The 14,060-nt window shown below is 42.6% G+C and overlaps 1 protein-coding gene across 5 annotated transcripts in view; it reads left to right on the plus strand.

The window, feature by feature from the left end:
- Positions 1–688: 688 nt before the first annotated feature.
- The window catches only part of LIMS1 (LIM zinc finger domain containing 1), a gene marked incomplete at both ends in the record, with an annotated part of 134,550 nt that continues 121,178 nt past the window's right edge, over positions 689–14,060 (plus strand). Inside the window, one exon of one of the 5 annotated variants that reach the window (XM_081086177.1) lies at positions 689–880. In XM_081086177.1, coding sequence (XP_080942303.1) covers positions 849–880 — 32 coding nt within the window. The remainder of the gene's footprint in view (positions 881–14,060) is intronic. The other 4 variants (XM_081086179.1, XM_081086176.1, XM_081086178.1 and 1 more) reach the window with 4 other exon arrangements.

Here is a 14,060-nt window from a genome sequence, read left to right on the forward strand (position 1 = left end):
CTTCCCCTTCCTCTCTCTAAGCATGTCCTCGGATGAGGATTAAAGAAAAAAAAATCAGATATCCTGGAAGAGATTCTTTTTATATCCGGGGTAAATAACCTATATTAGATGCTTTGCAGATTTCAAGTTTTGGTAGAGTGAATTGGCAGAAGGGACTGAGGGCAAGGAGGAAGGAAACAGGCAGAGATAAGACGGGGGTGTTTCAAGAAAGGTTAGGTTTCCTAGTTCTCAGTTCGTAAGCGCAGTGAACACCCCAGTACGCGCCAGGTTTCGTGCACAGACAGGGATTCGGTGCTGGCCACCTTCCTATGGAGTCGCCTCAGGCCCCCTCACCAGGACAGGGTGGAACTCCGTAGACCCCAACACCTTGCACCCAACTGCCCCCTCCTGAGCCACGCGGTCCGTGAGCAAAGCTGAATCAGAGACGTCGTGGGGAATAAGAGCCGCCGGCTCCTCCCGCTCCCGGTGAGCGACGCTGTCAACCAAGTCAGGCGGCCGAGTCCAGTCCTGGGACCTCTCCGCCTCAAGCCCTGGGCTCCCGGCCGCTCACCCCAGCGCGTGTGTGGGGCGGGGCCCTGCGGGGCGGGGCGGGGCCTCTGCGACTCCCGCCCGCCACGCCCCCACTGCCCCTTCTCCTGCGCCGCGCGCCCTCGCGTGGCCAGCCCGGCCCTTAGCCGGCTCCGGGAAGAGGCGGAGGCGGAGGCGGTGGCCTCCCCGCCCCTGGTCCTCCTCTCCTTCCTGTCGGCGGCCCGCCCGTCGGCCCACACCCGGCTGCGGCGGAGAGGAAGGAAGACGCGGCTGGGGCGCCGGGGACCGAGGTGCGGAGGAACGGCGGCCCACGCGGAGAGATGCTGGGCGTGGCGGCAGGAATGACCAACAGGTAGAGGTCGGGCCCCTTCCCGGCCGCCCGCGCTGAGCACCCGCCACGTAGGCTGCGAGCGGCCGCCGGCCCGGTCGCCGGCCTGGGCGCCGGCCTGGCTCTCCGCGCCCCTTCCGGCCGGGGAGCCCCTCGCGGGACCGCCCTGGGTCCGGCTGCTCTCCGGGGCCCGCTTCCGCCTCCCCGCGCCCCGCAGCCGGGGACTGGCTTGCGGCTCCTCAGAGGGGTGGTAGCAGGCACCGGGAACGTGTCCGATATGTTATGAGCACTTTGAATATTGTCTTAGTGCTTAGCAAAGTACTCAGCAGCAAATATTTGAATAATTTACATTCTAGCAGTAGGAATAGAATATAGGCCAGCGGTCTTAGCACCCATTTTAAAAATAGAAATTAACTTATGGTAGTTATGCCTATAGGTATTTACTATATTAGAAATGAAAACTGAGACATTTAAAAATACTTTGCATAGAAGACAACTGGATTTTCCTATCTCCTTTGCCTCAGTTTATTGCCATATATTTTGATTGAATTAGTTGAAGAAAATGTGGTCTTACACAAATAAGTAGTTGGAAAGGGGAGGAGTGTTTTAATAGGCTTTTAAGTAATTGTGGGTATTCTTTGTTACTACACCTAAACGAGGTAACTGATAGTTTCTTAAAGATTAATTTGGATGTGAAATCTGAAACCTTACAAATGAACTTTATACATGTGGTACATTAACATTAATTGTTCTGTCCTGCGGTTTAAATGGGCTAGTTACCCATTGTAACATCTTATGTTTATCATTTGGAAAGTAAATGATTCACCAAGTTAAGGCAGATCTTCCAAATTGCTGACACATTTCATTATACAATATCACTAAATCATTTTTTAATATCACCGCTGATTTCCCTTAAATATTGAGAAGCAGTCAAGCTCAAGGTGGTGGATACAGGTTTTCCAACATTCTAATTTTCAGTTGAAATCTTGACTTTTATTATTGGTAGAAAACTATTATCAATTGTTTTCCTCAAAGTGACAGGTTCATTTTGTTGAATTTCAAGAAACATCTGCAAACCATGATTTGTCTTGTTATTGTTTCCAGTAAAACTGTATCATGAAAAAAGCATTTAATTTACGCTCTTATAACGTATGTGCTTTTCCTTGAGACAGCTGGCTTAACTTGGTATGTAGCAGAAGAGCTTTATGCATACCTCTTTTTTTAAAACTTTTAAAAAAAAATTGATTTCAGAGAGAGAGAAAAACATCCATGTGATAAAGAAACATCGATCAGTTTCCCCCAACTGGGGATCAGACCGCAACCTGAGCATGTGCCCTGACTGGGAATCGAACCCACCACCTTTTGGTGCTCCAACCATCTGAGCCACAATGGCTAGGATATGCATACCTTTCTTTTCATCAGAAGGGACAAAAATGAAGGTCAAGGATCAAGATTTAATAACATTCATAATTTGTCCTGCTTCATCAAGGATATCTTCCTTTATTAAAAATGTATTAAATATTAAGTTGATACAATATTTAAAATATATGTAAAATATAAAGACTATTAATACAGTGGATATATAGTATCAGTAAAGAGTATAACATTTGGGCTGTTTGCAATTTAGGGCTACCTATATATTTAAAGGCTAATATGCAAAGTGTCCCTTCAGGAGTTTGACCTGGAGACGAGGAGTTTGATAGCTCGCTATGATGTGTGCTGACCACCAGGGGGCGGCGTGGAACAAAGGAAGGCCCTGCTGGGCAGCTGGGGAAGGAAGGCCCCATTGGCAGCCAGAAGGCCCTGATCGGCCCTGATCGCTGGCCAGGCCTAGGGATCCTACCGGTGCATGAATTTCATGCACCGGGCCTCTAGTTAATAATAAAGCTATTGTGAAATTTGTGGACAGGTTTTTATGTAAACACTAGAGGCCCAGTGCACGAATTCATGCACCAGTGGGGTCCCTCAGCCTGGCCTGCAGGATTAGGCCAAAATCAGCTCTTCGACATCCCCCAAGGGGTCCTGGATTGCGAGAGGGTGCAGGCCAGGCCGAGGGACCCCACTGGTGCACAGTTAGGGCCAGGGAGAGATGCAGGAGGTTGGCCAGCTGGGGAGGGACTGCGGGAGGGCTCCAGTGTGTATCCGGCCCATCTCGCTCAGTCCCCATCAGCCAGACCTCAGCAGCAAGCTAACCTACCAATCAGAGTGTCTGCCCCCTGGTGGTCATTGTACGTCATAGCAAGTGGTTGAGCGGCCTTAGCATATCATTAGCATTTTACGCTTTGATTGGTTGAACGGCCAACCCGGCAACCGGACACTTAGCACATTAGGCTTTTGTTATATAGGATAAGTTTTCTTTTCTCTGGGAAAGTACAATTGCCAGGTTGTTTGACAGACTTTTCCAGAGTGGCTGTACCATTTTCATCAAGGACACTTAAAAGAGAAATTGGCGCCCTAACCGGTTTAGCTCAGTGGATAGAGCCTTGGCCTGCGGACTGAAGGGTCCCAGGTTCGATTCCAGTCAAGGGCACGTACCTTGGTTGTGGGCACATTCCCAGTAGGTGGTGTGCAGGAGGCAGCTGATCGATGCTCTCTCTCATTGATGTTTCTAACTCTCTATCCCTCTCCCTTCCTCTCTGTGAAAAATCAATAAAATATATTTTTTTAAAAAAGAGAAATTGGCATTGTTTTCCTGTAAGTACATGAAGAATTTGGTTATGCTACAACTGCTTTGATTAGTGCTGAGAGACCAGCAGTTGTACCTGTTACTGCTTTTGCACTGTCAGCGAAAGTGTCAACACAGTGCACAAGGCTATATCAGTATATCAGCTTCTTAGGAACTCCTTAGCATTATTATGAACAATAGTTTTGATCTGCTAGACTTCTTGGAAAGGTCTTACAGACCACTCGGCCCTTCCCTCCTCAGGTTTCCAGACCATACTTTGGGAACCACTGTTAATGACATAATTCTAAATGATGAGGGAAGTGCACATATTTGAGATATTTAAAAAGGACTGTATACAGAGATTTCTCTTAAAAGTATGTACTGGATGCTTGTTGTAGTATGTGCTTTCTAGTTTTGGTGGGACTTAATAGCTAAGCCATGAAGAACCACTAGAAAAACGGCCATTAAGGATTTTCCCTGACACTGTGGCCACTGTTGCTACGAAAAGGGTAAATGTCATGAAAGTGAGTGTGTTCCTAAAACTTCAGTGCTCTGTGCTGGTTTATACTAAAATGCACATATACTAAAATTGGACGATCCAGAAAAGATTGGCATAGCCCCAGTGCAAATTTGTGAGGTGTTCCATATTTTTTAAAAACCCACAAAAACAACAAAACTTCAGTGCTCTATGCCTGTTTGTATGGTTAGGAAATAGAGCTCTAAATTTTTTTTTATTGATTTGAAAGAGAGAGAAACATTGATTTGTTGTGCCACTTATTCGTGCATTCATTGGTTGATTCTTTTATGTGCCCTTACTGGGAATCCAACCCACAACCTTGGCATATTGGGATAATGCTCTAACTAACTGAGCTACCCTGCCAGGGCTGAGCTCTTAATTTTTTAGTAAATGAATGAAGATTTGTTGGTAGAAAAGATACCTTTCAGTTCTGGTTGTTCTGTGCCCTATAGTCCTAGAGAAAACTATCAGGACTGTGCTGTCTTGACTTGTTTGTTTGTTTATGTATGTATGTATGTATGTATGTATGTATGTATGTATGTGTTTATTTATAAATCTCATCCCTTTCCTTTGTGGTAGTTCCTTGAACCATCTTCTGGATGGCTTTTACTGTTGCTAAATGTGGGCACAGGAAGTGAGCTTTCATTTCTGCCCCTCCACTGGGCCAGGGAAACATCAACAGCTACGGATTGGTGATGGAAGAGAAGAGCTTTATTCTGACACTCTTTATTTTCAGTAATGTTGTGTTTGTTCTTCAGATAATCATTTAAATAAACCTTAGTAGAGGTCATGTTTATAGTTAGGGTTGTACTAAACTAGAAGGAAAATTATCCCAGATTTGTTGATTTTACATTTCTTATAATTATGTTTTAAGCTGTGACTTCCTGCCCACAGGAATATCATCTATATTACATGCTGGACTGTTGACATGTTGTCTTCTAAAACTTTAATTTTTAATGTACTTGAGAGACAAGAGCTGCAAAGCCTCTTGCCACATACTGTGCATTCTCCAACAGCCATGGTTCTATCCCTTCTCGTGCCAGCCTTTCATCTCTCTTATTTGATCTCATCAGACATGTCCACACTGGAGCTGACAGGAGGCAAGGAGCGAGCTTTTCCTGCATATTTTCTTCATGTTGGAACATATTTTGGAGCTTGATGAGTCTACAGTGACATTTAACATAGAGGTTGGGAAGCTGATTAGATAAACCAGAATCTGAATAGCTTGTTCTGTGTGAGGTAGGAAAAGGGTGCTAGGAATTGAGTTTGAATGCCACAGATGGGGTGGGAGACGCGGGACTCAGTGTTAGCATGTGGGGAAGTCTGGAGCCTTACTAGGTTGTCTGAGTCAGGTAAGAGAGTAATATAAAGGATAAAAAATTTCTACAAAAATATTTATATATATATATATTATATATATATATATATATATATATATATATATATATATATATATATATATATATCTCCATCCATACACATTCTCTTTGTACAGAAATGGAATCAAAACCGTACAGTCATGGCCCTGGCTGCTTTGGCTCAGTGGATAGAGCGTTGGCCCACAGACTGAAGGGTTGCGGGTTTGATTCCAGTCAAGGGCACGTACCTGGGTTGCAGGCTCCATCCCTGGCCCCGGTCAGGGTGCGTGCGGAAGGCAATCAATCGATGTGTCTCTGTCTCTCCCCCTCCCTTTCACTCTCTCTAAAAATCAGTGGAAAAATATCCTCAGGTGAAGATTAACAAAAACAAAAAAAATCATACTGTTGTGCAATTGCTGTTTTTTCAGGATTTTAAAAATTGTGGTAAGTTATGTATAACATAAAATTTACCTTTCCAGTGTATATTCAAGGCATTAAAGTACATTCACATTAAGTATATTCACATCTCCAGAACTTTTTCATCTTCCAAACTGAATCTCTATGCTCAGTGAACAACAATTGCCTATTTCTGGCAATTGCTTTTTTTTTTTTTTTTTTAATATATATTTTTATTGATTTCAGAGAGGACAGGAGAGGGATCGAGAGAGAGAAACATCAATGATGAGAGAATCATTGACTGGCTGCCACCCTACTGGGGGGTGGAGGGTAAATCGTGGCCGCAACCCCAGCATGTGCCCTTGGCCGGAATTGAACCTGGGACCCTTCAGTCCGAAGACCGATGCTCTATCTACTGAGCCAAAACAGCTAGCGTGGCAATTGCTTTTTTAACCTCATAAGCTGTCTTTGAGGTTTTCCTATGTGGAATATCTGGGTATCTGTTTTATGTTTTTTAACCTTAGTTTTCATGGCTATGTGGTATTTCACAGTATACATGTGATATAATATATGTAACCAGTCTTTGATGGACATTTGGGTTCCATTTTTTGTTGTTGTTGCAAACACTTGACCACTTGTGCCAGTGTTTCTGTAGGAGATCCCTGAGTATATAGAGGTGTGTGCATGGATCGTTGGGCCTGTGTGCCAATCCCAGCTCTGACTCTTCATTGGCTCTGTGGCTTTGCCCTCTCAGCCTCTTTAAAGTTCAGTTTCTTAATTTATAAAGTAATACCACCTGTCTCAGAGAGTTGTGAGAGTTAAATATGAAGGCAAATTAAACATTTCTGAAAGGATACAAATGAAATTGTTAATAATTGTTGCCCCTGGAGAGGGAGTCTAGTAATCTAAGGAGTTCAGGAATCCAGAATGAGACGGAAGTTTTTTATACTGTTTTAATATTTTTTAACCATGTGCACGTAGTAATTTTTAAAGAATTTAACATCATGCCAGGAACCTACTAGATGCTCTGTTAATGTTAATTGTAGTTGTTGGTGTTGATTTTTCCTACCATCCTGCTGCTTTTCTCCAAATTTACAGCTTCTGACTTCATCATGTCCGTTAATGGCACTAACATAGTGAGTTTTTATTTCATCCTTTCCTTCACTTCCTGTATCCACTTTCTTGCTGAGCTCCTACCTTAGAATTTTCTTTTGAATCCTCTTTCTTACTCTGTTTTACTGACTTCATTTTCACTCTCATCCTGATTATCTTTTAAGACTGGGAAAGATTTTAGAGAATGCAAAATAAAATCCCATTGCATATTAAACATTTGAAGTGGAACAATAGTTTTTGGTTTGTTCTGTTTTTCATCTATGTTGATAAAGTACAGAGTCTTTTAAAGGGGTTACAGAATTGGTGGTAACATTTACATAGTATATGCTTTATTAACATATACTAGAAATAAAATTAGGGTAACATGAAGATCTAAAAAATCTTCACCTTGCTGCCTTGCTAATATAGTAAGGAAGAAATCGGGAAAATAACAGCGGGTAGGGAATTGCTACCTATTTCTCCACAGTTGGTTCCTCCTCCTCAATGCAGTAGATTTCTTTTATTAGTACATGCAGGGCACAATGCAGGTGTAGCAATGGAAATTCAAAAGGGGAATGAGACATGGTCCCTCCTCTTGAGAATCTTTCAACTTAACTGTTCTATCAATCATATTGGCTCCGGATTCGCATAGAGCACACTTTGGTCATACTATATTGCCTCTCTTCAAAATATTAAGATGACTTCTTATTGACAGTCAAATAAGTCCAAACACCAGAGCTTGGAATTTAAGGCTGTTTGTGGTCTGGCCCCCAGCCAGTCTTTATAGCTTCTCGCACACTGTTCCCTTAGTCGTTTTGCTAAACTCAAACCCATTTGCCATTTTCTGGAAACACCTGATGCTTTCCCATGTCAGTGCTTTTGCTCGTGCTGTTCTCTTGGATTAGACAACTATCTTCTCTGCAATTGGAGCAAAATTGTCGCTTCTTCCATGAAATAACTAATTTCTGGAATATTTATTGAGCGAGCCCTTGTTGTGTGCTAGCAAATTGGGGATTCAGAGTTTGTATTTGTTCTGTTTTTGACTTCTTTTTTGGTAGTTATAAACTGCTGTTTTGTATAATAGTTATTAGTTTATATGTCTAATCTTTTCTGCCACATTGTAATCCCTGTAAGTAAAGGAATATCTTAATCACATTTGTTAAATGTCCAAAGAAAAATAAACTGGATTTAAATGCATTTGATTTTTCCTTTTATCCCTTCATTTATTTTAGAGAATTGAAAAGTTCAGAGCTGGCTCTGCTTGGCACCTGTGACATTGTTTGAATAAATTCACGACACTTTGAGTAAGACAAGATTGCTTTTACATTTGGTTTAACTTAACTCTACAGTGTATTACATACTAGTGGCAGAGACCCAACATTCACGGTACATTGGAAAGAAATAAAAATGAAGTTTAGTCATCTCGGTTTAGATTATTTCATTTCACTGCCAAGTCATTCTTTTGAAAACTTTCTTGGTAATAACAAACTTTTATTACCTACTTTGACAAAAAGTACTTTTAAAGTTGTGAAACATCTATGTAGCAAACCTTATCTTCACAGCCACACCATAAAGTAGGTTTTTATGCCCACTTTACAGATGGCGAAACTGAGCTCAGGAGGATAAAAACGCACCAAGTCACACAGTTAATGCCAGAGCTGGGGTTCACATTGAAGTGCCCTGCAGAAATCTGTGTCTTCTCAGTTCATTGTTCAACAAAGGGTTACAGCTCCTTACTTCTTTTCCTAGTTTTCAAGGCTTTCTCTTCACATGCCCAACCAACCTAATGTTTTTTAGCTTACCTCATCTTATTGCCAAGACACATCACAGTCCTCTCTGATGAATGTGGCTTTTCCTTTATTAGGAGGTAGATAAAGGGTTCAGACTCACTATCAAAGCCTAGCTTAAACTCTTCTGTCTTGAAGATGGCTTCCCTGACTGCTTCAACCTCTATTAGTCTTTTCTTTCCTGACCTTATAAAGAACATATCAGATAAGAATAAATTCTTAAATTTAATATGTATGTACTTGTGTGTAACACACAAACTTCTGTTGTTTTCATTTTGAAATCTTGGCCACACTTGTATATACCAAAGTGGTTTTCACAAACTTGGGGACATGTTCTAGTTCAGTGTGTCCATTGTGTAGACTGTACTGTGGGCCATGGAGCATATAATTACAATATTATGAAGGATTGTACATTATCTATCTTGTATTGTAGCTATTTATATATAAGTACCATAGATGAAGTTAAAAATAGTCTTTTAGATATTTAAATGCAGAAATGTTCATTTGTCACCAGTTATTATAGGCTTATTATTTATTTAAGACTTGAGGAGCAGTCAAATGTTTATTGAGCTCTCTCAGGAGAGGATGTGTGCCAGTCTGGCAGTGTCTCAGAGGCCTGACTGATTTGGACTATTGTGGGGAAATTCAGAAGCAAGGAGAGCAGTACTCTCAGAACATGGCTGCGGACCGCTCATGACATGGCATTCACAGATTGTTAAGCCTCATTCTTTATTTCTTGGGGGAAGAATGCCATGAAATCTGTAATTTTTAAAAATATATATTTTTAATTGAATTTATTGGGGTGGTACTGGTTAATAAAGTTATATAAGTTTCAGGTGTACAATTCTATAATACATCATCTGTGTATTGTATTGTGTGTTAGTATCCTAAGGCAAGTCTCCTTCCATCACCATTATCCCCCCTTTACCCTCATTTACCTCCCCTACCCCCTACCCCTCGGAAAATCATCATATTGTTATCTGTGAGTCTTTTATTTTCTTTGCTTAATCCCTTTACTCTTCTCACCAAGCCCCCAACCTCCTCCCCTCTAACAGCTGTCAGTCTGTTCTCTGTATCTCTGAGTCTGTTTCTTTTTTATTTTTAATATATTTTATTGATTTTTACAGAGAGGAAGGGAGAGAAGTAGAGAGTTAGAAACCTCGATGAGAGAAACACCGATCAGCTGCCTCCTGCACACCGGGGATGTGCCACAACCAAGGTACATGCCCTTGACTGGAATCGAACCTGGGACCCCTGAGTCCGCAGACCGACACTATCCACTGAGCCAAACCGGCCAGGGCTCTTTTCTTTTTTTTAATCAACTCAGTATATTTATTTATTTTAAATTTTATCGGGGTAACATTAGTCAACATGAACATATAGGTTTCATGTGTGGATTACTAATTTACTGAGTCTATTTCTATTTTGTTTGTTTACTTTGTTCATTAGATTCCACATATAAGTGAAATCAAATGGTACTTAACCTTTCTCTGACTGGTTTATTTCACTTAGCATAATAATCTCCAGCTCCATCCATGCTGTTGCAAAAGGTAAGATTTCTTTCTTTTTTACAGCTGAGGAGTATTCCATTGTTGGTGAGGATGTAAAGAAAGGGGAACCATTTTGCACTATTGGTGGGAATGCAGATTGATGCAGCTCCTGTGGAAAGTAGATGGAGTTAACTAAAAATAAACTGAACTGCCTTATGACCCAGTGATCCCACCTCTAGGAATATATCCAAAGAAACCCAAAACACTAATTCGAAAGAACATATGCACCTCTTATGTTCATTGCAGCATTATTTACAAGTAGTGGCCCGGTGCACAAAATTCATGCACATTAAAAGGGAATTAATTAGAGGAAATATTTTAATATTGCTATTTGTCCTTCTCTATAATAGAAGTATCAGAGATGAAAGAAAATTAGTAAAATGTATATGGAAATCTTCCTCCTGCAGAGTCTGGGGCACACCACAGGACCCAGAGTCAAGTTCCTGCCCACCTGCGTGCACCTCGAAATCGCGCGAGACCCAGACCCAGCCGGCCCCACCCCCATTGGGCAAGATCCAGACCCGGCTGGCCCCACCCCCGTCAAGCCCCACCATGTGGGGGCACGCAGCCTCAGGTCCCCCATCAAGCCCCACCAGGTGGGGGGCACAGCCTCAGGACCCCCATCAAGCCCCGCTGGGTGGGGAGCACAGCCTCAGGGCCCCCGGCGCACCCTCAGGTCCCCTGGCCCGGGGCGGGAGTGTGTGGCCTGAGGTGCCCTGTCAAGCCCTGCCAGGCAAGGGGCGCAACCTCAGGTCCCCCCAGCACCAGGGCGAGTGGCGCAGCCTCAGGTCCCCTGTCAAGTCCCGCCGGGAGGCGGGGGGGCGCGGCCTTAGGTCCCCCCGCCTGGTGCCAGGGTGTGGGGGTGTGGCCTGAGGTCCCCTGGCTTGGCACTGGGGCAGGGTGGGGGGGGGGGGGCAGCCTCAGGTCCCCAGCCCCAGCCCAGCGCCACTCAGGTCCCTGCTGATAGCTTGTTATGGCTCTTTACCGGAACCCCGCCTCCACTGTGGGTGCAGCCATCTTGTGATGGCATGACGGGGTGAGGGTCAATTTGCATATTACCTCTTTATTATATAGGATAGCCAAGGTTGGGAAACAGCCCAAATACCCATCAGTAGATGAGGTGATAAAAAAGCTGTGGTACATTTACACAATGGAGTATTACGTGGCTGTAAAAAAGAGGAACTCTACCCTTTGGGACAGCATGGATGGACCTGGAGATTATTATGCTAAGCGCATTAAGCCAGTCAGAGAAGGACAAATATCACATGATCTCACTTATATGTGGAATCTAAAGAACAAAATATGACCAGAGGCATGGATACATGGAACAGACTGACAGATCTCAGTGGGGAGAAGTGTGGGGAGGATGAGAAGAGATCAACCAAAGAAACTATAGGTATAGCGCATGGACACAGACAATTATGCGGTGAAAGCTGGGAGTGGGGCAGGGTGGAAAGAGGCAAAGGGAAGGGAAAATGGGGGATATCTGTAATAGAGTCAATAATTTTATTTTATTTATTTATTTATTTTTCAAATATATTTTATTGATTTTTTACAGACAGGAAGGGAGAGAGATAGAGAGTTAGAAACATCGATGAGAGAGCAACATTGATCAGCTACCTCCTGCACATCTCCCACTGGGGATGTGCCCGCAACCAAGGTACACGCCCTTGACCGGAATCGAACCTGGGACCTTCCAGTCCGCAGGCCGATGCTCTATCCAGTGAGCCAAACCTGCTATGGCAGTTTTCGAACTTTTTGGTCTCAGGATCATTTTACACTCTTAACAATTATTGAGGACCCTGAAGAACTTATTGATATTTGCTGTATTTGAAATTTAATAAACCTGCTTTTGTATGTTAACATAAATAATAGTTTATAGTTTCCAAAAGAAAAAAATTACTGAGAAGTGCTTTGAGTATTTATTTTTCAAATCTGTTTTATGTCTCTCTTTTTTTTTTTTTTTAAAATATATTTTATTGATTTTTCACAGAGAGGAAGGGAGAGAGATAGAGAGTCAGAAACATCGATGAGAGAGAAGCATCGATCAGCCGCCTCCTGCACATCTCCCACTGGAGATGTGCCCGCAACCCAGATACATGCCCTTGACCGGAATCGAACCTGGGACCCCCCAGTCTGCAAGCCGACGCTCTATCCGCTGAGCCAAACCGGTTTTGGCTGTTTTATGTCTCTTTTTAAAAAATATATATTTTATTGATTTTTTTTACAGAGAGGAAGGGAGAGGGATAGAGAGTTAGAAATACCGATGAGAGAGAAACATCGATCAGCTGCCACCTGCACACCCTATACTGGGGACTGCCCACAACCAAGGTACATGCCCTTGACCGGAATTGAACCTGGGACCCTTCAGTTCGCAGGCTGATGCTTTATCCACTGAGCCAAACTGGTCAGGGCTATTTTATGTCTTACTGGAAAGTAGCTGGCATTTAGTCTTTGTACTATTTCATGTCATGTACTTTCTGAAAAACTCCACTGTGCACTTGTGAGAGAATGAGAATAAATAAGACAAATATATTGTAATATCTTAATGTTATAAAAATAGTTTTGACTTCTAGGTCTATCAGCAGTTTGCTCCTTGGATCTAAAGATCTGATAAGATTCTCATTACTGGCCCTGGCCTCTTTGGCTCAGTAGAGAGAGCATCGGCCTACGGACTGAAGGGTCCCAGGTTCGATTCAGGCCAAGGGCACATGCCTGGGTTGCGGGCTCAATCCCCAGTAGGGGGCGTGCAAGAGGCAGCCGATCAATGATTCTCTCTCATCATGATGTTTCTCTCTCTCTCTCCCTCTCCCTTCCTCTCTGAAATCAATCAATAAATATATTTTAAAAAAAAGATTCTCATTACTACATGATAGATGGCATTGGGTTCTTCCATTAGGAGGTACATAATGTCTGGTTTTGTCTCTTTTTGTGATTTCAACAGCTGTTGATAATCAGTGCTCTAGATCAGAGGTTGACAAACATTTTACCTAACGGGCCAGATAGTAAATATTTTCAGCTTAGGCTATAGGGTCTCTGTCACAACTCCTCAACTGTGCTGTTGTAGCATGAATGCAGCCAAAGACAATATATAATTAAATGAGCATGACTGCATTCTAATAAGATTTTAATTGTAGACTCTGAAATTTGAATTGCATATAATTTTCATATCACAAAATATTATTATTTTTTATCTCCCTCCCTCCCAACATTTAAAATGTAAGACCCTGGAGGAGAATATGGATCAGATCAGATGTACACTTTCCTACTTCTCCCACTAGTATAACTAAAACACTGGACATTATTTGTAATCCTAGATTACAAAGTAGCAGTTAGCCTGACTTCCTGCGTGCTTCCACACTTACTGATAGTGTAGTTGAACTTTTTATGTTGCTGGGAAGTAGGCCAAGTCATATTCCAGGATGGTGGACAACCAGGCGGGATTTTTGTGGGAATGGCCAGTGTTTTATACTTCATCATTGAAGGCCCGGTGTTGGGGAAAGGGTGGAATTTGATGAGGTTGAGATAATAGAACGTGATGGTGAGAGAATATTCAGCTAAGGTTAGCTTGATCTGCTGGCTCCAGGTGGTCGGACATCCTCTCCAGTAGTAATTCTCTCAGTCCTGGGCTCAAAGAGACAATGCAGAAGCAGTCAGATAAAAATGACGAGTGTCGAGCCCATAATTAAAAAAGGGACCTTTGGCACTTTGAATTATGCCATCTATCCACCTTAGATTTATATTTCAGATATTTTAGAATCTTAAAGCATATGAATATAGGTTAGATTTAGCCTGATTCCTCAGGCTTGAGTTGAATGCCTCTGTTATTCTAATTGGAC

Source organism: Myotis nattereri, assembly GCF_964212035.1.
Source record: "Myotis nattereri genome assembly, chromosome: 3".
In the NCBI taxonomy this organism is placed as follows: Eukaryota; Metazoa; Chordata; class Mammalia; order Chiroptera; family Vespertilionidae; genus Myotis; species Myotis nattereri.